This window comes from Oncorhynchus masou, chromosome 12, assembly GCF_036934945.1.
Source record: "Oncorhynchus masou masou isolate Uvic2021 chromosome 12, UVic_Omas_1.1, whole genome shotgun sequence".
In the NCBI taxonomy this organism is placed as follows: Eukaryota; Metazoa; Chordata; class Actinopteri; order Salmoniformes; family Salmonidae; genus Oncorhynchus; species Oncorhynchus masou.
Window position 1 is genome coordinate 91,226,906 of NC_088223.1, and position 27,050 is coordinate 91,253,955.

Genomic DNA, 27,050 nt, shown 5'->3' on the forward strand with positions numbered 1-27,050 from the left:
GTTTAAACTGACAGTGACAGTGGAGCGTAACCTGGACATGATGCATGGGGCCTCTCCAACCCGTCCTCTCAGTTTAAACTGACAGTGGTTGGAGGTAGCCTGGACATGATGCCGTGCTCCATTAAAACATGGAGAGTCTAAATGAAAATCTAAAGCAACCATGACAGTGGTTGGAGCGTAACCTGGACATGATGCATGGGGAGTCTAAATGAAAATCTAAAGCACCATTTTTAACACCAGTATCTGATCAAATCCTTCCAGATAATACTGCCAGATGAAGGTGAAGGAGAAACCCCTCACAGAGTGGACTACTAAAGGTTATCATGGAATCAGTGGGTGTTCAGAGGAAGTCTGTAAGCACAGAACAGGTTAGGAGCTGAAATAATTCAACGTGCTCATTAAAACACGCGCTCAATTGATGCCATCACGTCTCATATACGGCAATGGCTCCCTATTCACAAAGTAGTGCACTAAATAGGGAATAGGGTGCTAAAGTAGTGCACTAAATAGGGAATAGGGTGCTATAGTAGTGCACTATATAGGGAATAGGGTGCTATAGTAGTGCACTATATAGGGAATAGGGTGCTATAGTAGTGAACTATATAGGGAATAGGGTGCTATAGTAGTGCACTATATAGGGAATAGGGTGCTATAGTAGTGCACTATATAGGGAATAGGGTGCTATAGTAGTGCACTATATAGGGAATAGGGTGCTATAGTAGTGCACTAAATAGGGAATAGGGTGCTATAGTAGTGCACTAAATAGGGAATAGGGTGCTATAGTAGTGCACTAAATAGGGAATAGGGTGCTATAGTAGTGCACTAAATAGGGAATAGGGTGCTATAGTAGTGCACTATATAGTAGTGCACTAAATAGGGAATAGGGTGCTATAGTAGTGCACTATATAGGGAATAGGGTGCTATAGTAGTGCACTAAATATGGAATAGGGTGCTATAGTAGTGCACTACATAGGGAATAGGGTGCCATTTCAGATACACACAAAATACGCTCCACATATTGCCAGCTGGTCTAATATTATTATATCGAAGAGGTGTATTCAGCTGTATAATATCTTAGTGTATCCATAGTTACTGAATATTACAACTAAACAAACAGCATAGCTCAAGACAACCAAGACTGATAATGATATAAAACTGTTTTCAACAAAAACTGCAATGAGTGGTAAATGTCCCAAGTTTCAATCCTTCTTGCTGGATCCCAGCTTTTTGAAAAGCTTCTTCCCTTTGGAGAACAAGCCTTTCTTTTTCTTGCCTGGTGGGGAGACGTCTGTCTGTGGGGGGCTTTCTGCTGGGACGTGGGGCGGAGAGGTGCTGAGGCTGGCTTGCCTTGGGGTTGGGGCAGGGTCCATGGAGGAGGGTTTCATCATGGCTGCTGCTGCGGACGGATCCAGGTGTTGGTGGTCTGTGTGGACTGGGCCAGTCAGCCCTGTGTGGAGGGCTGGATGTGTGTGGGCTGGGCCAGTCAGCCCTGTGTGGAGGGCTGGATGTGTGTGGGCTGGGCCAGTCAGCCCTGTGTGGAGGGCTGGATGTGTGTGGGCTGGGCCAGTCAGCCCTGTGTGGAGGGCTGGATGTGTGTGGGCTGGGCCAGTCAGCCCTGTGTGGAGGGCTGGCCAGTCAGCCCTGTGTGGAGGGCTGGATGTGTGTGGGCTGGGCCAGTCAGCCCTGTGTGGAGGGCTGGATGTGTGTGGGCTGGGCCAGTCAGCCCTGTGTGGAGGGATGGATGGATGTGTGGGCTGGGCCAGTCAGCCCTGTGTGGAGGGCTGGATGTGTGTGGGCTGGGCCAGTCAGCCCTGTGTGGAGGGCTGGATGTGTGTGGGCTGGGCCAGTCAGCCCTGTGTGGAGGGCTGGATGTGTGTGGGCTGGGCCAGTCAGCCCTGTGTGGAGGGCTGGATGTGTGTGGGCTGGGCCAGTCAGCCCTGTGTGGAGGGCTGGATGTGTGTGGGCTGGGCCAGTCAGCCCTGTGTGGAGGGCTGGATGTGTGTGGGCTGGGCCAGTCAGCCCTGTGTGGAGGGCTGGATGTGTGTGGGCTGGGCCAGTCAGCCCTGTGTGGAGGGCTGGATGTGTGTGGGCTGGGCCAGTCAGCCCCTGTGGGCTGGGCCAGTCAGGCTGGATGGTGTGTGGGCTGGGCCAGTCAGCCCTGTGTGGAGGGATGGATGTGTGTGGGCTGGGCCAGTCAGCCCTGTGTGTGGATGTGTGGGCTGGGGAGCCCTGTGTGGATGTGTGTGGGCTGGGCCAGTCAGCCCTGTGTGGAGGGCTGGATGTGTGTGGGCTGGGCCAGTCAGCCCAGCTGGATGTGTGTGGGCTGGGGTCTGCCCTGCTGGACTGTGGAGGGCTGGATGTGTGTGGGCTGGGCCAGTCAGCCCTGTGTGGAGGGCTGGATGTGTGTGGGCTGGGCCAGTCAGCCCTGTGTGGAGGGCTGGATGTGTGTGGGCTGGGCCAGTCAGCCCTGTGTGGAGGGCTGGATGGGCCAGTCAGCCCTGTGTGGGCTGGGCCAGTCAGCCCTGTGTGGAGGGCTGGATGTGTGTGGGCTGGGCCAGTCAGCCCTGTGTGTGGATGTGTGTGGGCTGGGGGCTGGATGTGTGTGGGCTGGGCCAGTCAGCCCTGTGTGGAGGGCTGGATGTGTGTGGGCTGGGCCAGTCAGCCCTGTGTGGAGGGGTGGATGTGTGTGGGCTGGGCCAGTCAGCCCTGTGTGGAGGGCTGGATGTGTGTGGGCTGGGCCAGTCAGCCCTGTGTGGAGGGCTGGATGTGGAACCTCCTCTGGGAATGTGCTCAGGCTCACCTTGTGGAGGGAAACCATGGAAACAGAGTATAAGAATCCAACACTTCTTTATTCTTAAAGCATTGAGGCGTCTACTGAACCTGTCGATCAACTAAAACTGTTAAGTAACATACTATCAACAACAAACTTACTAAGAGTCAGTTATGTCAATTGTACATGAACTGATTGAACACGTAACAGAGGGAAACATTTAACTGTAAATAGTTGGCTAAACTATCAGCGCCTCTAAATCACCAGGGAAGCCAGGGGATATGAATCACCAGGGAAGTCAAGGGATATGAATCACCAGGGAAGCCAGGGGATATGAATCACCAGGGAAGCCAGGGGATATTAATCATCAGGGAAGCCAGGGGATATGAATCACCAGGGAAGCCAGGGGATATGAATCACCAGGGAAGCCAGGGGATATTAATCATCAGGGAAGCCAGGGGATATGAATCACCAGGGAAGCCAAGGGATATTAATCATCAGGGAAGCCAGGGGATATTAATCACCAGGGAAGCCAGGGGATATTAATCACCAGGGAAGCCAGGGGATATGAATCACCAGGGAAGCCAGGGGATATGAATCACCAGGGAAGCCAGGGGATATTAATCACCAGGGAAGCCAGGGGATATGAATCACCAGGGAAGCCAGGGGATATTAATCACCAGGGAAGCCAAGGGATATTAATCACCAGGGAAGCCAGGGGATATGAATCACCAGGGAAGCCAAGGGATATTAATCACCAGGGAAGCCAGGGGATATGAATCACCAGGGAAGCCAGGGGATATGAATCACCAGGGAAGCCAGGGGATATGAATCACCAGGGAAGCCAGGGGATATGAATCACCAGGGAAGCCAGGGGATATTAATCATCAGGGAAGCCAGGGGATATTAATCACCAGGGAAGCCAAGGGATACAGGAGAATGGTTGGGTGGGGTGAGCAGAGAATACCCAGTTGTTCAGAAATCTCAGCCCGTCACCCTGGGCCTGATCTTGTGAACATGGACAGGAGGCTACACATCTGAGGAGACTAGTACTGGTAAGGTAAGAATGAGGATGAACAGCAGTACAGGATGGAGGGAGTAGGAAGCACTAGTTACTAACACTCAGCTGGGAGGGTGTGATCCCCCCTCAGAGACACTAACACTCAGCTGGGAGGGTGTGATCCCCCTCAGAGACACTAACACTCAGCTGGGAGGGTGTGATCCCCCCTCAGAGACACTAACACTCAGCTGGGAGGGTGTGATCCCCCCCTCAGGGACACTAACACTCAGCTGGGAGGGTGTGATCCCCCCTCAGAGACACTAACACTCAGCTGGGAGGGTGTGATCCCCCTCAGAGACACTAACACTCAGCTGGGAGGGTGTGATCCCCCCTCAGAGACACTAACACTCAGCTGGGAGGGTGTGATCCCCCCTCAGGGACACTAACACTCAGCTGGGAGGGTGTGATCCCCCCTCAGAGACACTAACACTCAGCTGGGAGGGTGTGATCCCCCTCAGAGACACTAACACTAAGCTGGGAGGGTGTGATCCCCCCTCAGAGACACTAACACTCAGCTGGGAGGGTGTGATCCCCCCTCAGAGACACTTACGCTTTAATTCTTAAAGTGCACAGTTCGTTTTTGCTTCTTCAAAAGGCCATGCAGGAAACAAAGGGAGAAAATAAAATGTAAAAACAGAAATGATAGAGACTTAACCAAAAGAGTAAGACATAAGGTGACAGAGATATGACAAATAAAACAACAATAAAAAGGGGACATATATATTATATTTCGGGAAATGGTCGGCATAGAAATGTTGTCAGTGTTCTGCAACATCAAATGGTCAGCAGGATACCACCTTGCACCCCACTGCTGGTTTGCCTCTGAAGCTAAGTAGGGTTGTCCCTAGATGGGATACCAGATGATGCTGGAAGTGGTGTTGGAGGGCAAGTAGGAGGCACTCTTTCCTCTGGTCTAAATTGTAATTATAATATCCCATTTCCCCGGGGCAGTGATTGGGGGTGTTAAACAGGTCTCCTGACTCTCTGTGGTCATTAAAAGATCCCAAGGCAATTATCGTAAGAGTAGGGGTGTCCTGGCTAAATTCTCAATATGACCACATAACCATCCTCAGCTTCCAATTGGCTCATTCATCCCCCCTGTAACTATTCCCCAGGTCCTTTCTGTAAATGAGAACATGTTCTCAGTCAAATTACCTGGTGAAATAAATGCTGTGTGGGAGTTCCACATCCCCCCCCCCCCAAAGAAAGAGTCAAACTTCTTCCCGGTCAGGCTTTGAGAGGCAACGGGCTACAAACGTTTTGGCTACGAGGCTGTCATACGTGTCCACACAGTGTGCTGACCGTACCTGCGATTCTGTCCTGGGCTCGGATACAGACGGAGGCTGGGGGTCAAATGGTGGAGCTTTCCCAGCAGCCTCTGGGGCAGCCTGTAGGAAGTTAGATGGGACCAGGCCCTTGTGTCCGTTCAGGTCACCCTGGAAACGACGCACATTAGACACCCACGTCACACATGTATAACCTTTGACCTTAGGCAATCAAAAAAGACAGTCCGCGAGCATGTCTGTCCATCACCTACATTAATCCTTCAACAACAACAACGTCCTCGTCATTCACATGGTCACGTCTTTAAGGTGTTAAAACAGTTCAACATTTTTTACAGTCTTCTTAGTGTTTGTTTGCAGAGACAGACAGACAGAGACAGACAGACAGACAGACAGACAGACAGACAGACAGACAGACAGACAGACAGACAGACAGACAGATAGACTTAACATGCTTTCTTAAGAGCCCTTCCCAACGATGCAGAGTGAAGAATAAAAATAAATAGAACACGAGGAACAAAATACACAAGAATGGAGCAATAGAGGGAGCACCAGTACCAGATCAATGTGGAGCTATATACAGGAAGTACCAGATCAATGTGGAGCTATATACAGGAAGTACCAGATCAATGTGGAGCTATATACAGGGAGTACCAGATCAATGTGGAGCTATATACAGGAAGTACCAGATCAATGTGGAGCTATATACAGGGAGTACCAGATCAGCTATATCAAGTACCAGATCAATGTGGAGCTATATACAGGAAGTACCAGATCAATGTGGAGCTATATACAGGGAGTACCAGATCAATGTCGAGCTATATACAGGAAGTACCACAGACAGACAGACAGACAGACAGACAGACAGACAGACAGACAGACAGACAGACAGATAGACAGATAGACAGATAGACTTACATAGAAGAACCCATCATCGTCCATGTCACCAAACACATAGATGATGTCCCCAGCACCAAAGGTCAGTTCAGACCTGACAGATGGCCATAGAAGAACCCATCAAGTCACCAAACCATAGATGATGAGTTAACCTGCAGATGGGGACCATGATAACAATATCTTTCCCAAAATGGAGTTACATCAACTGGTAAGGCCTGATTGGTACGAGACTTGTTTCCATTGTCCAGTACAGACAATAGAACATTAGAGCTCCAATTTGACTGTCTAGTGAATCGGTAACACGTCTTTTTACTGTCCGTTTTAATATATAACTATAACACAAGCCTTTGTCACAGGGAACAGCATGACGCTCACCTCGATGTCAGCGTTGGGAGAGCTCTCTCGAGGGTCGTAATCAAAGATGGCCTTCATCCTGCGAGGACCGGTGTCCGCCGGGTTTGCCATGGCGACAGCAGATTGGCTGGGATCTGTCAATCAAACACAGAAATACAGAGTCAGATTTCTGACCATTTTTGAGTGGAACATCTTGTTCTTTTTAATTTCCATGCAGTTAATAGTAACTCATGCAGCAAACAATCACCGGGAGAACCGAGAGTACAAGATGAACAACAGCAGAGGCTTTGAGGATGTTTTAGGACCTTGTCTTTGCAGGCATTCAGGATGGTGAGGGTCACATAAAAGAGTCAAACCACTTGGTCTGTTTTCACTCAGTTTGGTCTGTTTTCACTCAGTTCAGTCTGAGTGAATACAACAGTTGGAGACTTAACATGAGTTCTTAAGAGCCCTTCCCAACGATGCAGAGTGAAGAATAAAAATAAATAGAACACGAGGAACAAAATACACAAGAATGGAGCAATAGAGGGAGCACCAGTACCAGATCAATGTGGAGCTATATACAGGAAGTACCAGATCAATGTGGAGCTATATACAGGAAGTACCAGATCAATGTGGAGCTATATACAGGAAGTACCAGATCAATGTGGAGCTATATACAGGAAGTACCAGATCAATGTGGAGCTATATACAGGAAGTACCAGATCAATGTGGAGCTATATACAGGAAGTGTCAGATCAATGTGGAGATATATACAGGAAGTACCAGATAAATGTGCAGCTATATACAGGAAGTACCAGATCAATGTGGAGCTATATACAGGGAGTACCAGATAAATGTGCAGCTATATACAGGAAGTACCAGATCAATGTCGAGCTATATACAGGAAGTACCAGCTCAATGTGCAGCTATATACAGGAAGTACCAGATAAATGTGCAGCTATATACAGGAAGTACCAGTAGTAGATCAATGTGCAGGAGCTATATACAGGTAAGTAGATAGTACCAGATCAATGTGGACTATATACAGGAAGTAATAATAAGATTTGATGTAGATATGTACATGAAGGCAAGTGACCAGCATCAGGATAGATAATAATAAGGTATTTGAGGTAGATATGTACATGAAGGCAGGTAAAGTGACTAGCATCAGGATAGATACCAGATCAATGTGGAGCTATATACAGGAAGTACCAGATCAATGTGACTATATACAGGAAGTACCAGATAAATTTAGATATGTGCATGAACAGGAAGTGACTAGACAATGTGGATAGCTATATACAGGAAGTACCAGATAGCAAACAGGGTAAAGTGACAGCATCAGGATAGATATAATAAGGTACAGGTAGAAGTACCAGATAAATGTGCAGCTATATACAGGAAGTACCAGGTAGATATGCATGCAGCTATATAGACACAGGAAGTAATCAATCAAGGTATTGGTAGATATGTACAGGCAGGGTAAAGTGACCAGCATCAGGATGATAATAATAAGGTATCAGGTAGATATGTACATTAAGGCAGGGTAAAGTGACTAGACATCAGGATAGATAATAATAAGTATTTGAGGTAGATATGTACATTAAGGCAGGGTAAAGTGACTAGGCATCAGGATAGATAATAATAAGGTATTTGAGGTAGATATGTACATTAAGGCAGGGTAAAGTGACTAGACATCAGGATAGATAATAATAAGGTATTTGAGGTAGATATGTGCATGAAGGCAGGGTAAAGTGACTAGACATCAGGATAGATAATAATAAGGTATTTGAGGTAGATATGTACATGAAGGCAGGGTAAAGTGACTAGACATCAGGATAGATAATAATAATAAAAACAGATTAGCAGCAGTATATGATGAGTTTAAAAGTGTGTTGTGTGTGTGCATATGAAAGTGTAAGTGTGCATGTGTGTGTGTGTGCATTTGAGTGTGCATGTATGTGAAATTGTAAGTGTGTATGTGAAAGTGTGTATGTGAAAGTGTGTATGTGAAAGTGTGTGTGTGTGTGTGTGTGTGTGTTTGAGTGTCACTATAACTGCCAGTGCAAAACAAGAAGAGACTTGAGAGTTCATGTAGTGATGATGTCCCTTAGAACATTACATGACACAACATCAAGAGGAAGAGGACATCATCATCACCAGCACTGTTATCAACAGGCAAGCAGACAGTCCTTGGTGGCAGCAGGATGAGGTTAATTCATATCAGCCCGTTAGAATGACGCAGCAAGTCAGAGACAGATTTAGAGAGGTCGCATGTTGATGATGTCATGGGTATCTAGTATAACACATGCAGGTCTCCAGTGGAGACTTGAGAAGTTAGAGAAAGGTCTAGAGAGCCAGTGTTGTCATGCGTATCTTTTCTAATACATGCAGGTTTCCAGTGGACACTAGAGCAGGCAAGGGGGGGGCAGAGAGAAAGACAGACACACAGAGAGAGAGAGAGAGAGAGAGAGAGAGACTGACTAACGGATATGTTACAAACCTTGACTGGAGGAGTCTAAGCTATCTTCCCACAGCGCAGCAGCCTCCACTGGAAGAGCAGATGGGTGTGGGAGTGAGGTTGGGTGGGGACAGAGGAGCAGGTTAAATGGAGCATTTCACCCTGGTCCTCCTGGTTCGGACACACTCAGTAGTACAATCAAACTAAATGTAGAAACCTAAGCCAACCCTAGAGAGAGCAGCCCGGGGCCAGATCTTATATTATACAGTCACACAGGAGATAGACATAAGGAGATCAGAGGGGACGCTGAAGGAAGGGGGCACTGAAACGAGGGCAATTAAATATATTCAAATGCTATAACAAGGAACTGCATCAATCATTAGGCCTCCTACATCTTAGTCAAAGGAAGATCATTATAATGTTGAATACTGTGAATCCAATAGATCATGATAATGTTTTGGATATTGAACAGTGTGAATCCAATAGATCATGATAATGTTTTGGATATTGAACAGTGTGAATCCAATAGATCATGATAATGTTTTGGATATTGAACAGTGTGAATCTATAGATCATTATAATGTTTTGGATATTGAACAGTGTGAATCCAATAGATCATGATAATGTTTTGGATATTGAACAGTGTGAATCCAATAGATCATGATAATGTTTTGGATATTGAACAGTGTGAATCCAATAGATCATGATAATGTTTTGGATATTGAACAGTGTGAATCTATAGATCATTATAATGTTTTGGATATTGAACAGTGTGAATCTATAGATCATTATAATGTTTTGGATATTGAACAGTGTGAATCTATAGATCATTATAATGTTTTGGATATTGAACAGTGTGAATCAATAGATCATGATAATGTTTTGGATATTGAACAGTGTGAATCTATAGATCATTATAATGTTTTGGATATTGAACAGTGTGAATCTATGGATCATTATAATGTTTTGGATATTGAACAGTGTGAATCTATAGATCATGATAATGTTTTGGATGAATCCAATAGATCATGATAATGTTTTGGATATTGAACAGTGTGAATCCACAGATCATTATAATGTTTTGGATATTGAACAGTGTGAATCTATAGATCATTATAATGTTTTGGATATTGAACAGTGTGAATCTATAGATCCCCTCTGATCATAGCGATAGAGAGGAATCAAAGGAGGAATGGGAAAGAGGGAAAGAGGGAAGGAGAGAGAGAGAGAGAGAGAGACAGCCAATCAGCAGCGACAGCGAGACACACCTTTCTTGGATCGTCTCGGTTTCGGCGGTGGGACAGGGCGACGCGGAAGCTGTGCATGTGAGCGAGTGCCTTTATGGAATTTAAAAAAAAAAGGAAAACCAAATTTGAAACCAAAAAGAAAAAACACAGACAGACAGACAGAGACGCCAGAACCATGAAGAAGCAGACCAGACAAGAGACAGAATGAGTTTGAAGCCTGTAAAAAGCCATTTTATAAACCAACCAATAGTAAATAACCAGCGAACAGAACACAGGAAGTGGAAGTGAAAGGGTTAAACCATCCGAAGAGATCCATTTGGGGGATATAGGAGCATGAAATAGAGACATATTGTTTTGTCAGCTTTCTCTAGTTGGCTGGGTGGTTAATGCTGTGTGTGTGTGCATTTTTGTGCGTGTGTTTGGGTCCATAGCACTCAGCCCGCCCCCAACAGCTTATCCCACTAACTTATGCTTCTGGCAATTCTTTGAAATGAGTCACATGACATGGAGTCGACGATTAACCCATAAGCTCAAGCTAGGATGGTTATCCTAAAACAGCCAGCAAACACAAATATCCAGGTGCAATTAAAGACCAACCATGAAAGCATACAAAGCAACTCATAGGAGTGAGATTTCTTTGGTTTACTTTGTCAATTTATTTTTATTTATCCAGGCAAGTCAGTTAAGAACAAATTCTTTTTTTCAATGACGGCCTGGGAAGAGTGGGTTAACTGCCTGTTCAGGGGCAGAACGACAGATTGGTACCTTGTCAGCTCGGGGGTTTGAACTCGCAAACTTCCGGTTACTAGTCCAACGCTCTAACCACTAGGCTACCCTGCCGCCCCTTTAATCAAATAGCACAAATCTTACTCAGGACATGAGTCATTTAAAGTGAGAACTCATGAACAGCAAAGAGATCATGAGTTAAATGTGTGTTTTCCATTAACCAAGACGCAGCTGTTGTTCTATCACTTCTGAGGAATTCCTCCAACAACAAAAAAATACATTTTACATTTGAGATTCTTCAAAGTAGCCACGCCTTTGCCTTGATGACAGATTTGCACACTCTTGGAATTCTCTCAACCAGCTTCATGAGGTAGTCACCTGGAATGAATGTCAATTAACAGGTGTTCCTTGTTAAAAGTTGGTTTGTGGAATTTCTTTCCTTCTTAATGCATTTGAGCCAATCAGTTGTGTTGTGAAAAAGTAGGGGTAGTATACAGAAGATAGCCCTATTTGGTAAAATAACAAGTCCATATTATGTCAAGAACAGCTCAAATAAGGAAAGAGAAACAACAGTCCATCATTACTTTAAGACATGAAGGTCAGTCAATACAGAACATTTTAAGAACTTTGAAAGTTTCTTCAAGTGCAGTTGCAAAAACCATCAAGCGCTGTGATGAAACTGGCTCTCATGATGACCGCCACAGGAAAGGAAGACCCAGATTTACCTCTGCTGCAGAGGATAAGTTCATTAGAGTTACCAGCCTCAGAAATTGCAGCCCAAATAAATACTTCACAGAGTTCAAGTAACAGACACATCTCAGCATCAACTGTTCACTCCAGTATCTCTACTTGCACATCATCATCTGCACATCTATCACTCCAGTATTAATGCTAAATTGTAATTATTTTGCCTCTATGGCCTATTTATTGCCTTACCTCCCCACTCTTCTACATTTGCACACACTTTTCTATTGTGTTATTGACTGTACATTTGTTTATGTGTAACTCTGTGTTGTTGTTTTTGTCACACTGCTTTGCTTTATCTTGGCCAGGTCTCAGTTGTAAATGAGAACTTGTTCTAAACTGGCCTACCTGGTTAAATAAAGGTCAAATAAAATTACAAATAAAAAAATATATCCAAAGGCATCTCACCTGCCTCCACTAGTAGGCACATACAGCCATTGATTTAAATGCATCAACATATATCCTTAAAGCTATATACTGGATTTTGTCCAGCCTGTGAAGCCATTTCTTCGCCACTTGTTCCATGAACTAAACACCCGTCATAAATTGTGAAATAAAAAATAAAAATAATCTGTTCAGAGGAGACTGCATGAATCAGGCCTTCATGGTCGAATTGCTGCAAAGAAACCACTACTAAAGGACACCAATAAGAAGAAGAGACTTGTTTGGGCCAAGAAAACACAGGCAATGGAAATCTGTCCTTTGGTCAGATTGGTCCAAATTTGAGTTTTTTTGTTTCAAATGCAGTGTCTTTGTGAAATACGCAGAGTAGGTGAGTGGATGATCTCCGTATGTGTGGTTCCCACCTGTGGAGCATGGAGGAGGAGGTGTGGTTCCCACCGTAAAGCATGGAGGAGGAGGTGTGGTTCCCACCCGTGAATCATGGAGGAGGAGGTGTGATGGTGCTTTGCTGGTAACACTGTCAGTGATTTTATTAGAATCACACTTAACCAGCATGGCTACCACAGCATTCCGCAGCGATACGCCATTCCATCTGGTTTGCGCTTAGTGGGACAAGCATTTGTTTTTCAACAGGACAATGACCCACCACACCACCAGGTTATGTAAGGGCTATTTGACCAAGAAGGAGAGTGATGGAGCGCTGCATCAGATGACCTGGGCTCCATAATCACCCGACCACAACCCAATTGAGATGTTTTGGGATGAGTTGGACTGCAGAGTGAAGGAAAAGTAGCTAACAAGTGCTCAGCATATGTGGGAATTCCTCCACTGTTGGAAAAACGTGTGCAACGCTGTCACCAAAGCAAAGGGTGACTACATTGAAGAATCTAAAATATAGAATATATTTTGATTTGTTTAACACTTTTTTGGTTACTACATGATTCCATACAATATGTGTTATTTCATAGTTTTGATGTCTTTACTATTATTCTACAATGTAGAAAACACAAATAAGTTAAACCCTTGAATGAGTAGGTGTGTCCAAACGTTTTACTGGTACTGTACATATATCTATATCTATCTATATCTATCTATATATCTATATCTATCTATATATCTATATCTATCTATCTCTATATCTATCTATCTATATCTATATATATATATATATATTTAAGAAAATGAAGACTAGAAGGAGAGGAGCAAAACATAAACATGTGTTGGCAGTTCTGAATGTCATAACATCCGTCACGTCACGCTACAGTTACACAGTTACACTACAGTACACAGTTACACACGCTACATAGTTGCACACGCTACAGTACACAGTTACACACGCTACAGTACACAGTTACACACGCTACAGTACACAGTTACACACGCTACAGTACACAGTTACACACGCTACAGTATACTCTCTGCTGGTCTTTTAGGTTACCTTCTCTGTCTCTCACAGTTACACACGCTACAGTACACAGTTACACACGCTACAGAACACAGTTACACACGCTACAGTACACAGTTACACACGCTACAGTACACAGTTACACACGCTACAGAACACAGTTACACACGCTACAGAACACAGTTACACACGCTACAGAACACAGTTACACACGTTACAGTACACAGTTACACACGCTACAGTACACAGTTACACACGCTACAGTACACAGTTACACACGCTACAGTACACAGTTACACACGCTACAGAACACAGTTACAGAACACAGTTACACACGCTACAGAACACAGTTACACACGCTACAGAACACAGTTACACACGCTACAGTACACAGTTACACACGCTACAGAACACAGTTACACTACATATCTATATCAGTATCTATATCTCACACGCTACAGTACACAGTTACACATCTATATAACACATCTATACGCTACAGAACACAGTTTAGAACACAGTTACACACGCTACACACGCTACAGAACACAGTAACACACGTACACAGTTACACATATCACAGTTACACACGCTACAGAACACAGTTACACACGCTACAGAACACAGTTACACACGCTACAGAACACAGTTACACACGCTACAGAACACAGTTACACACGCTACAGAACACAGTACAGAACACAGTTACACACGCTAAAACACAGTTACACGCTACAGAACACAGTTACACATACAGAACACAGTTACACGCTACAGAACACAGTTACACACACAGAACACAATTACAGAACACAGTTACACATGCTACATATCTATATCTATATATCTATATCTATACATAACACAGTTACAGAACACAGTTACACACGCATAAACAGTGTTGGCAGTTCATGTCATACACATACCGCTACAGAACACAGTACACACGCTACAGAACACAGTTACACACGCTACAGTACACAGTTACACACGCTACAGAACACAGTTACACACGCTACAGAACACAGTTACACACGCTACAGAACACAGTTACACACGCTACAGAACACAGTAACACACGCTACAGAACACAGTAACACACGCTACTGAACACAGTTACACACGAACACAATTACACACAGAACACAGTTACACACGCTACAGAACACAGTTACACACAGAACACAGTTACACAGCTACAGTACACAGTTACAGAACACACACGCTACAGAACACAGTTACACACGCTACAGTACACAGTTACACACGCTACAGAACACACTAACACACGCTACAGAACACAGTAAACACACGCTACAGAACACAGTAACACACGCTACAGAACACAGTAACACACGCTACAGAACACAGTTACACACGCTACAGAACACAGTTACACACGCTACAGTACACAGTTACACACGCTACAGTACACAGTTACACACGCTACAGTACACAGTTACACACGCTACAGAACACAGTTACACACGCTACAGAACACAGTTACACACGCTACAGTACACAGTAACACACGCTACAGAACACAGTAACACACGCTACAGAACACAGTAACACACGCTACAGAACACAGTAACACACGCTACAGAACACAGTTACACACGCTACAGAACACAGTTACACACGCTACAGAACACAGTTACACACGCTACAGAACACAGTTACACACGCTACAGAACACAGTTACACACGCTACAGAACACAGTTACACACGCTACAGAACACAGTTACACGCTACAGAACACAGTAACACAGCTACACAGTTACACACGCTACAGTCATACAGAACTTCTGTCATCACGTTGTTTCACTGTCCACTCCCACGGGAAAACAAATACCACAAAGAACATACCCACACCTGTTGAAAGACCTCAGTTCGTACACATTCTACGGTGATGCGTACAGGCTGACAACATCAAGACAAACCATAGAGCTGACAGCAAACAGAAAGCACTGTACAAATACAACGTACTTGACTGATTCATTGTTTGATTACATGGACGATGTGTTACTTGGATCAGGCCCTGTTTAATAGGCACTTTTGGGATGAACCCAGTTGGCATTGGATGTTGATATGATTGACAGCTGTAAAACCATTTGATGATTGGACGGTGTTATGACTGACAGCTCTGCCTACCTATCTTCTCCATGTTTGTTGCGGTAGACAGGAAGCCCTGCTGCAGGAGTGTCTCTCTGGTCTCCTCGTCCTCCACCTGAATCTCTGACACCATGTTACATGGCACGTAACCATGACGACCGCTCGACTCGCCGCGGTAGAATCCATCCGAGTCTTTGTCTCCGTAGATCTGGAGGATGGGGGGGGGGGAAACAAGATGGCGGCTGTTAGGTTGTGTTATTGTCTGACTACCTCATTAATAGAAGAGAGATAGCATGGAGAAACGTTTCGCCTTCCACCACCAATCACTATCATTTTTAATTTTTTAAACATATTTTTGTACTTTTCACCCTTTTTTCTCCCCAATTTCGTGATATCCAAATTGGTAGTTAGTCTTGTCCCATCGCTGCAACTCCCATACGGATTTGGGCGAGGCAAAGGTCGAGAGCCACGCATCCTCCGTAACACGACCCTACCAAGCCGCTTCTGCTTCTTGACACACTGCTCGCTTAACCCGGAAGCCAGCTGTGCCAATGTGTAGGACGAAACACCGTGAAGCTGGCAACCGGGGTCAGCTTGCATGCGCCCAGCCAGCCACAAGGAGGCGCTGGAGTGCGATGGAACAAGGACATTCCGGCTGGCCAAACCCTCCCCTAACCCGGCCGACGATGGGACAATTGTGCGCCGCCTCATGGGTTTCCCGGTCTCGGCCGGCTGCGACACAGCCTGGGATTGAACTCGGGTCTGTAGTGACGCCTCAAGCACTGCGATGTGCCACTCAGGAGGCCACAACCAATAATTATTGACAGATCGGATGAGTGTCTAACATAGTGCCAGGAATATCACTGGGATTATTCTGGCAGGTTCCATACCTTGATGATTTGTCCCTCTCGGAAGGGCAGTTCTTCCTCAGCAGCGTCGGGATTGGGAGACATGTTGACCGGGTCGTAGGGGAACAGAGCCACAAAGATACGCACCTCATTGTCTCCTATAGGCCATGAATGATCCATGCTCTCTGCACGCAAACACACAAACAGAACTCACATTATTTGGAGCAACAGTGGTAGAGCTCACCCCCGCTCTGCTGCCTAGGCTCTGCTGTGTAATGGCATGGTAGAGCTCACCCCCTCGCTCTGCTGTGTAATGGCATGGTAGAGCTCACCCCCCCGCTCGCTGTGTAATGGCTGCTGTGTAATGGCATGGTAGAGCTCAGCTGGCAGCTCACCCCCCCGCTCTGCTGTGTAATGGCATCTGCTGTGTAATGGCGTGGTAGAGCTCACTCCCCCCGCTCTGCTGTGTAATGGCGTGGTAGAGCTCCCCCGCTCTGCTGTGTGTAATGCTCTGCTGTGTAATGGCATGGAGACCCCCCCGCTCTGCTGTGTAATGGCATGGTAGAGCTCCCCCGCTCTGCTGTGTAATGGCATGGTAGAGCTCACCCCCGCTCTGCTGTGTAATGGCGTGGTAGAGCTCACCCCCCCCCCCCCTCTGCTGTGTAATGGCGTGATAGAGCTCCCCCGCTCTGCTGTGTAATGGCGTGGTAGAGCTCCCCCCGCTCTGCTGTGTAATGGCGTGGTAGACTTCACCCCCCCCGCTCTGCTGTGTAATGGCATGGCTGCTGTGTAATGGCATGGTAGAGCTCACCCCCCCGCTCTGCTGTGTAATGGCGTGGTAGAGCTCACCCCCGCTCTGCTGTGTAATGGCGTGGTAGAGCTCACTCCACCTCCCCCGCTCACCCCCGTGGTAGAGCTCACCCCCGCTCTGCTGTGTAATGGCGTGGAAGAGCTCACCACCCCGCTCTGCTGTGTAATGGCGTGGTAGAGCTCACCCCCCCGCTCTGCTGTGTAATGGCGTGGTCCGGGCGTGTACATAAGAGAGGTAATCAAGCTAATGCCCTGAGCCAGTGGGGCCTAAGCTGCTTGCAGAAAGAAATGGCGTATGTCTATGATCCCCGGGAAGAGAGGAAGACAGGGAAAGGCCCTGGGGGGGGAAGTGGGGAGAGGAGCTGCTTCAGAAGGAAAGGAGGAAGAGGGGGAGGAGGGGGGGGAAGGAGGAGGGGGAAGGGGGGAAAGGAGGAAAGGGGGAGGGGAGGAGGAGGGGGAGGGGGAGGGGGAAGAGGAGGAAGGGAGGGAGGAAGGGGGGAGGGGGGAGAGGAGGAGGGGAAGAGGGGGGGAGAGGGAGGAAAGGAGGAAGAGGGGGAGGAGGGGGGAAAGGGAGAAAGAGGAAGAGGGGAGGAGGGGGGGAAGAGAGGAGGAGGAAAGGGGGGGAGGGAGAGGGGGAGGAGGAGGGGAGGGAAGGGGGAGGGGGGGAGGGAGGGGGGAAAGGGGGAGGAAGAGGGGGAGGAGGGAGGGGGGAGGAGGGGGGGAGAGAGGAGGAAAGGGAAGAGGGGGAAGAGGGGAGAGGAGGAGGGAGGGGGGGGGGGGGAGGAAAGAGGAAGAGGAGGAAGAGGGGGGAGGGGGGAGGGGGGAGGAAAGGGGGAGGGGGAGAGGAGGGGGGAGAGGAAAGGAGGAAGAGGGGGAAGAGGGGGAGGGGGAGGGGAGGGGGAGAGGGGAGAGGAGGAGGGGGAGGGGGGGAGGAAAGGAGGGGGGGAAGAGAGGGGGGGAGGGGGGAAGAGAGGAAAGGAGGAAGAGGGGGGAAGAGGGGGAGAGGGGGAGGGGGAGGGGGGGAGGAGGGGGGAGAGGAGGTGGAGGAGGAGGGGGGGGGAGAGGAAAGGAGGAAGAGGGGGAAGAGAGGGAAAGGAGGAAGAGGGGGAAGAGGGGAGAGGAGGAGGGGGGGGGGGAAAGAAGGAAGGGGGGAAGCAGAAACACAGAGCATGGCCGCCTTCACTCGCTAACTCTTAGAAAAATTATCTCTGGATGTGCTTATACAAAAACAGCAACAACACAGAGCTGTCTGTCTATGTGATGTAGTAACCATGATGACTGATTACCTGGTCTGACCACAGGGCTGTCTGTCTATATAATGTAGTAACCATGGTGACTGATGACCTAGTCTGACCACAGGGCTGTCTGTCTATATAATGTAGTAACCATGGTGACTGATGACCTAGTCTGACCACAGGGCTGTCTATGTGCTGTAGTAACCATGGTGACTGATGACCTAGTCTGACCACAAGGCTGTCTGTCTACAGGATGTAGTAACCATGATGACTGATTACCTGGTCTGACCACAGGGCTGTCTGTCTATATAATGTAGTAACCATGGTGACTGATGACCTAGTCTGACCACAGGGCTGTCTATGTGCTGTAGTAACCATGGTGACTGATGACCTAGTCTGACCACAGGGCTGTCTGTCTATATGATGTAGTAACCATGGTGACTGATGACCTAGTCTGACCACAGGGCTGTCTATGTGCTGTAGTAACCATGGTGACTGATGACCTAGTCTGACCACAGGGCTGTCTGTCTATATGATGTAGTAACCATGGTGACTGATGACCTCGTCTGACCACAAGGCTGTCTGTCTACAGGATGTAGTAACCATGGTGACTGATGACTTAGTCTGACCACAGGGCTGTCTGTCTATATGATGTAGTAACCATGGTGACTGATGACCTCGTCTGACCACAAGGCTGTCTGTCTACAGGATGTAGTAACCATGGTGACTGATGACAGTCTGACCACAGGGCTGTCTGTCTACAGGATGTAGTAACCATGGTGACTGATGACAGTCTGACCACAGGGCTGTCTGTCTACAGGATGTAGTAACCATGGTGACTGATGACAGTCTGACCACAGGGCTGTCTGTCATGGTGACTGATTACCTAGACCTACATGTGAACTGTTGTAGTGGACCAGGGATTAATCTGCTCCAATGAGACCAGGTTCTATCTCATTAGGGGAAGATCAGTCCACCTGTATGTAGCAACAGTCAGGCTACAGGCAGAGCCCAGCTGACAGGGAGAAAAAGACAATGTTTATATCGTCTGTACATCGGCTTCCCTGATCCCTCTCTCGTCTTGCTGGGCGTACGTGAAGAGTGTCCTGTGTACCCATCTGCATGTTCTTTGTTCTTCCACCTACTGCTAAGAAAAGCTGAACTATAATACCAAAATATATGCATGCTTTATCGACTTCCAAAAACCATTTGATTCTATATATGGCAGACGGGACTGTTCTACAACGTTATTGAAAGTGGTGTAGCGGGGAAAACAAATGACATAATTAAATCCATGTATACTGGCAATACGTGCAGCATTACAATTGGTAAGAAAATGACAGAATTCTTTAACCAGACGCAGGGCCTTCACCAGGGTTGCAATCTGAGCCCTGCACTCCTCAATTTACATGAAGGAATTGGCCACTATTCTAGAAAAATCCTCAGCCTCTGCTGTTAGTCTCCACAATTCAGAAGTTATCTTATACTTATTTTCCACTATAATTTGCAAATTAATTAATTTAAAATCCTACAATGTGATTTTCTGGAATAATTTTTCAAATTTTGTCTATCACAGTTGAATTGTACCTATGTTGAAAATTACAGGCCTCTCATCTTTTTAAGTGGGAGAACTTGCACAATTGGTGGCTGACAGAGAGAGAGACAGAGAGACAGACAGACAGAGACAGAGATACAGACAGAGATACAGACAGAGATACAGACAGACAGACAGAGACAGACAGAGACAGACAGAGACAGAGATACAGACAGACAGACAGAGACAGACAGAGACAGAGATACAGACAGAGACAGACAGACAGACAGACAGACAGACAGACAGACAGACAGACAGACAGACACAGACAGACAGACAGAGAGACAGACACAGACAGACAGACAGAGAGACAGACACAGACAGACAGAGACAGAGAGAGAGACAGAGAGAGAGAGACAGAGAGAGAGAGACAGACAGACAGACAGACAGACAGACAGACAGACAGACAGACAGACAGACAGACAGACAGACAGAGAGAGAGAGATGCAGACAGAGAGAGAGAGACAGATATACAGACAGACAGAGATACAGACAGACAGAGATACAGACAGAGAGAGATACAGACAGAGAGACAGACAGAGATACAGACAGAGAGACATACAGACAGAGAAACAGACAGAGATACAGACAGACAGACAGAGATACAGACAGACAGAGATACAGACAGACAGAGATACAGACAGAGAGAGACAGACAGACAGAGATACAGACAGAGAGAGATACAGACAGAGAGAGATACAGACAGAGATACAGACAGACAGAGAGACAGACAGAGATACAGACAGACAGAGATACAGACAGACAGAGATACAGACACAGATACAGACAGACAGAGATACAGACAGACAGAGATACAGACAGACAGAGATACAGACAGACAGAGATACAGACAGACAGAGATACAGACAGAGAGAGATACAGACAGACAGAGAGAGAGAGAGAGAGAGAGAGAGAGAGATAGAGAGAGGCGGGAATGAAGAGGAGGAATTCGATTCTGACCTTTGAGCTGATGTATGACCTCTGACCTGGTCAGTTTAGGAGATAGTCCAGGCTGTCCGCTCCACCCTGCACCAGCCTCCATCGACAGGTCTCTGCCAGACTCCTGGTCAACACACACACACACAAACACACACACAAACACACAAACAAATACACACACACAGAGCGAGACAGTCAGTCAGAGAGAAAGACAGACAGCAGATGATTGTACAGTAGTGCAGGGTTAGAGACACGAGTTGTATAGGATAAGAACCAGGTGGTTGTGCAGGTTGAATGAGTCTGGAGAAACGGATAGTGCAGACAGTCAGTCAGTCAGTCAGACAGACAGACGCAAGGTGGCTATGACATCAGTTACGGGTGACCTGACAACGACACAGGCGCCGGTCGAATCCAGAGGGAAAACAGGATACAACGAGTAACAACACACCCATTCTGCTGCAGTAGCTACGATGGCCTGGAGGGCAGGCTTTCCCTGGAGCCGAGGCCGGGGTTCGGGCTGTACCCCCTCCACCCACCACTCAGAACTCATCTGGTCTACCACCACCTCCCCTCGTTCCCCGGGGTCGTAGGTCAACGGCTCCTCCTCGTCTGTCCCGTACTCAAGGTCGATTTCTGTTACTGAGCCCACCGGGGAATTGACCTTCCGGACGGTCTTGCTGACCGGGTGGGAGCCCGGACCCGGTGTGTGTCCGGTGGCCTGGGTCGTAAACGCAGCGACCGCCATCTGACTCCGTAGCAAGGCTTCTCGTCTGAGCCGGTCCCCAAGTCCGCCTACCAAAGCCATTGTCCCCGCCTTACTCCCTCCTCCACCGTGGTGGGCCTTCTGGGTGGCCCGGGGAACCCAAACATCCCTACGGCCCCCGGTGTCCAGCAGCCCCCCCTCAGGGTGGCCGGTGCTGTCTACTGTGTCTGTGTAGTGGGCCCTGTTCTGGGCCCGAAAAACAGCACCACCACTGTGTCTGGGTGAAGGCTCTTTGGCTTCAGGTCTGCTGCTGTGGTGGTGGTGGTGGTGGTGGGGCTGGGGTTGGTGTCTGGGGCTGTGGTAGTGGGGATCATCAGGATGGTGGCTGGGCCCGAATTGGGACTGCCTGCGGTGGCGACGGTGACCATAGTCCTCGTCGACACTGTTATCCTCTTCATCGGTGACCTCTGGGAGGCTGAACAAGTGCTCGTTTTGGTGATTATGACCCTGCTGATGGTAGTGGTAGGCCTGAGTCTGGGCCTGAGGAGGAAGCTTCAGGATCTTCTCCACAATCTCCTCGTCACTGTCCGGAACCTCCCACTGGTCTGGCTACAGGGGTCATGGGTCAAGGGTCATCGAGGAGGAGGTGTAACAGGTTGAAGGTACAAAGGTTGGATGAGGTAGGAGGTCAGAAAGGAAGAGTGAAGAGAGAGAGGGTGGAGTGGAGAGAGAGAGGGTGGAGTGGAGAGAGAGAGGGTGGAGTGGAGAGAGAGAGGGTGGAGTGGAGAGAGAGAGGGTGGAGTGGAGAGAGAGAGGGTGGAGTGGAGAGAGTGAGGGTGGAGTGGAGAGAGTGAGGGTGGAGTGGAGAGAGTGAGGGTGGAGTGGAGAGAGTGAGGGTGGACAGGACAGGGAGACGGTGAAGAGGGAGGGTGGATTGGTGGACAGGACAGGGAGACAGTGAAGAGGGAGGACAGGGAGACAGTGGAGGGTGGGTGGGAGGAGAGTGAAGAGGGAGGACAGGACAGGGAGACGGTGAAGAGGGAGGGTGGAGTGGTGGACAGGACAGGGAGACAGTGAAGAGGGAGGGTGGAGTGGTGGGCAGGACAGGGAGACAGTGAAGAGGGAGGGTGGAGTGGTGGACAGGACAGGGAGACAGGAGGAACAGTGAAGAGGGAGGGTGGAGTGGAGGACAGGACAGGGAGACAGTGAAGAGGGAGGGTGGAGTGGTGGGCAGGACAGGGAGACAGTGAAGAGGGAGGGTGGAGTGGTGGACAGGACAGGGAGACAGGAGGAACAGTGAAGAGGGAGGGTGGAGTGGAGGACAGGACAGGGAGACAGTGAAGAGGGAGGGTGGAGTGGTGGGCAGGACAGGGAGACAGGGAAGAGAGTGAGGGTGGAGTGGTAGACAGGACAGGACAGGGTGAAAAGAAAATGAATCAAAACGGTGAGTGAATTCAAGAGTGAAAGAGAAAAAAACTAAACAAACAAACATAACCAAAACAGAGGCTGTCCTTCACAGCCTGATCAGGTGTGTGTGTTATGGTGTGTGTGTGTGTGTGTTATGGTGTGTGTGTGTGTTATGGTGTGTGTGTTATGGTGTCTGTGGTGTGTGTGTTATGGTGTGTGTGTGTGTGTGTTATGGTGTGTGTGTGTGTTATGGTGTGTGTGTTATGGTGTCTGTGGTGTGTGTTATGGTGGGTGTGTTATGGTGTTATGGTGTGTGTGTTATGGTGTCTGTGGTGTGTGTGTGTGTGGTGTGTGTTATGGTGTGTGGGGCCAGGGCGTCTGTGGTGGTGTCTATGGTGTGTGTGTGTGTTATGGTGGGTGTGTCTGTGGTGTGTGTGTTATGGTGTCTGTGGTGTGTGTGTTATGGTGTGTGTGTTATGGTGTCTGTGGTGTGTGTTATGGTGGGTGTGTTATGGTGTTATGGTGTGTGTGTTATGGTGTGTGTGTGTGTGTGTTATGTGGGTATGGTGTGTGTGTTATGGTGTCTGTGGTGTGTGTTATGGAGGGTGTGTTATGGTGTTATGGTGTGTGTGTTATGGTGTCTGTGGTGTGTGTTATGGTGGGTGTGTCTGTGGTGTGTGTGTTATGGTGTCTGTGGTGTGTGTTATGGTGTGTGTGTTATGGTGTCTGTGGTGTGTGTTATGGTGGGTGTGTTATGGTGTTATGGTGTGTGTGTTATGGTGTGTGTGTTATGGTGTTATGGTGTGTGTGTGGGTGTGTGTGTTATGGTGGTGTGTGTTATGGTGTCTGTGGTGTGTGTTATGGTGGGTGTGTTATGGTGTTATGGTGTGTGTGTTATGGTGTGTGTGTTATGGTGTTATGGTGGGTGTGTTATGGTGTTATGGTGTGTGTGTTATGGTGTCTGTGGTGTGTGTTATGGTGGGTGTGTCTGTATGGTGTGTGGTGTGTGTTATGGTGTGTGTGTTATGGTGTCTGTGGTGTGTGTTATGGTGTGTGTGTTATGGTGTCTGTGGTGTGTGTTATGGTGGGTGTGTTATGGTGTCTGTGGTGTGTGTGATGGTGGGTGTGTTATGGTGTCTGTGGGTGTGTGTTATGGTGTGTGTGTTATGGTGTCTGTGGTGTGTGTTATGGTGTGTGTGTTATGGTGTCTGTGGTGTGTGTTATGGTGGGTGTGTTATGGTGTTATGGTGTGTGTGTTATGGTGTCTGTGGTGTGTGTGTTATGGTGGGTGTGTTATGGTGTCTGTGGTGTGTGTTATGGTGGGTGTGTTATGGTGTTATGGTGTGTGTGTGTGTGGTGACTGTTTACCCGGTTGGCTCCGGTGGTGTACCCCCGGGCCAGGGCGGATCCAGGGGGGTCAGAGTAGAGGTCATCCTCCTCTTCCTCCAGGATATCAGACAGGTCAGACCCCCTACTGCTCTCTGGCTCCACCAGACCGGCGGTATACCGCTGAGCCACAGGACAGAACCACACAACACACTTACAGACCGTGGAATAACCACTGATGTCTTAGACAATATCTTAGCCAACATCTAACTCAGACAAAAATATACAAATCTACATTTAGAGTCGATATTATTTTAGTGCTATTAACTGTAGGTGCCAATAAAAGTGGAACATTAATTTATTAGGTACATTTGTGCTAAATTGTACTATGAGCGCTGATATATCTTGATATCCTGTCTCTATCCTCAAAGCTTCCTGGTCTGAAGACCCCTGTTGATACATAAGAGATAATGATCCTAAAGGCTTTTCCTAGAGCTAGGGCAGTAACTGGTTAATCTAAACAAGAGATAATGATCCTAAAGGCTTTTCCTAGAGCTAGGGCAGTAACTGGTTAATCTAAACAAGAGATAATGATCCTAAAGGGTTTTCCTAGAGCTAGGGCAGTAACTGATTAATCTAAACAAGAGATAATGATCCTAAAGGCTTTTCCTAGAGCTAGGGCAGTAACTGGTTAATCTAAACAAGAGATAATGATCCTAAAGGCTTTTCCTAGAGCTAGGGCAGTAACTGGTTAATCTAAACAAGAGATAATGATCCTAAAGGCTTTTCCTAGAGCTAGGGCAGTAACTGATTAATATAAACAAGAGATAATGATCCTAAAGGCTTTTCCTAGAGCTAGGGCAGTAACTGGTTAATCTAAACAAGAGATAATGATCCCAAGGCTTTTCCTAGAGCTAGGGCAGTAACTGGTTAATCTAAACAAGAGATAATGATCCTAAAGGCTTTTCCTAGAGCTAGGGCAGTAACTGGTTAATCTAAACAAGGATAATGATCCCGAGGCTTTTCCTAGAGCTAGGGCAGTAACTGATTAATCTAAACAAGAGATAATGATCCTAAAGGCTTTTCCTAGAGCTAGGGCAGTAACTGGTTAATCTAAACAAGAGATAATGATCCCAAGGCTTTTCCTAGAGCTAGGGCAGTAACTGGTTAATCTAAACAAGAGATAATGATCCTAAAGGCTTTTCCTAGAGCTAGGGCAGTAACTGATTAATCTAAACAAGAGATAATGATCCTAAAGGCTTTTCCTAGAGCTAGGGCAGTAACTGATTAATCTAAACAAGGATAATGATCCCGAGGCTTTTCCTAGAGCTAGGGCAGTAACGGATTAATCTAAACAAGAGATAATGATCCTAAAGGCTTTTCCTAGAGCTAGGGCAGTAGCTGATTAATCTGAGCATTAACCTACCTACCTACCTACCTCCAGTACCTACCTACCTCCAGTACCTACCTACCTCCAGTACCTTCCTACCCACCTACCTACCTACCTACCTACCTGCCTCCAGTAGATAATGATCCTAAACCCACCCACCTGCCTGCCAGCAGTACCTACCAGCACCCACCTACCTACCTGACCCACCCACCCACCCACCTACCCACCCACCCACCCACCCACCTAACCTAAACCCAGATAACCCACCCACCCACCCACCCACCTACAGTACCTGATTAACCCACAGCACCCACCCACCTGCCACCCACCCCAGCACCCACCTACCCACAGCACCCACCTACCCACCCACCCACCCACCACCCACCCACCCACCCACCCACCCACCCACAGCACCCACCCCACCCACCCACAGTACCCACCTGCCCACCCACCCACAGCACCCACCACCCACCCACCCACCCACCCACCCACCCACCCACCCACCCACCCACCCACAGCACCTACCCACCCACCCACCCACCCACCCACCCACCCACCCACCCACCCACCCACCCACCCACCTACCCCTGCCTCCCACCCACCCACAGTGCCCCACCTACCCACCACAGCACCCACCCACCCACCCACCACCCACCCACCTACCCACCCACCCACCCACCCACCCACCTACCTACCTACCCACCACCACCTACCCACCTACCTACAGTACCCACCTCCTACCTACCCACAGTACCTACCCCTACCACCACAGTACCTACCTACAGTACCCACCTTCCCACCTACCTACCTACCTACCACCTACAGTACCCACCTACCTACAGTACCTACCTACCTACCTACCTACAGTACCTACCTACCTACCTACAGTACCTACCTACCTACCTACAGTACCTACCTACCTACCTACCTACCTACCTACCTACCTACCTACCTACCTGACTAACTAACTAATTAACTAACCAACCTGCTGCCTGTTGAAGCCTGTGTCCTGGTCCTGACAGAGGAACTCCTCCATGGACACCAAGCGTGTGGTCGGCCTCTCCATGGAGTAGTCTGGTTCTGACTCCAGGGGAGAGGGGGCTCTGGGGGGCCGGAGAGGCTGTGTGTCCAGGGGGTTGATGAGGTCCCCAGCGGGTGGCACAAGGGTCTTGGGCGGGGTGGGGTAGGGCTCAGGGGTTGAAAGGTTGACACGGGAGTCGTCCTCCACAGGGAGAAAGTCTGTGATGGACATGACAGGACGGAGAACTCTGGGGCGGTCTGTGTCTGCTCTGCTCTGCTCCGTGGCCGCTGCTGGGCCTAGATGTGGGCTCTGGTTGGAGGACAAGGATAT

General features: G+C 48.0%; 1 protein-coding gene across 1 annotated transcript in view; it reads right to left on the reverse strand.

The window, feature by feature from the left end:
* Nucleotides 1-201: 201 nt before the first annotated feature.
* Nucleotides 202-27,050, reverse strand: part of LOC135549428 (peripheral-type benzodiazepine receptor-associated protein 1-like) — a 73,283-nt gene continuing 46,434 nt past the window's right edge. Inside the window, 13 exon segments of the mRNA XM_064979398.1 lie at nucleotides 202-1,531; nucleotides 2,587-2,800; nucleotides 5,138-5,266; nucleotides 6,032-6,104; nucleotides 6,372-6,498; nucleotides 8,850-8,897; nucleotides 10,076-10,144; nucleotides 15,487-15,655; nucleotides 16,338-16,480; nucleotides 20,895-20,997; nucleotides 21,322-22,185; nucleotides 24,352-24,492; nucleotides 26,685-27,029. Coding sequence (XP_064835470.1) covers nucleotides 1,200-1,531; nucleotides 2,587-2,800; nucleotides 5,138-5,266; nucleotides 6,032-6,104; nucleotides 6,372-6,498; nucleotides 8,850-8,897; nucleotides 10,076-10,144; nucleotides 15,487-15,655; nucleotides 16,338-16,480; nucleotides 20,895-20,997; nucleotides 21,322-22,185; nucleotides 24,352-24,492; nucleotides 26,685-27,029 — 2,757 coding nt within the window. The 3' untranslated portion in view covers nucleotides 202-1,199.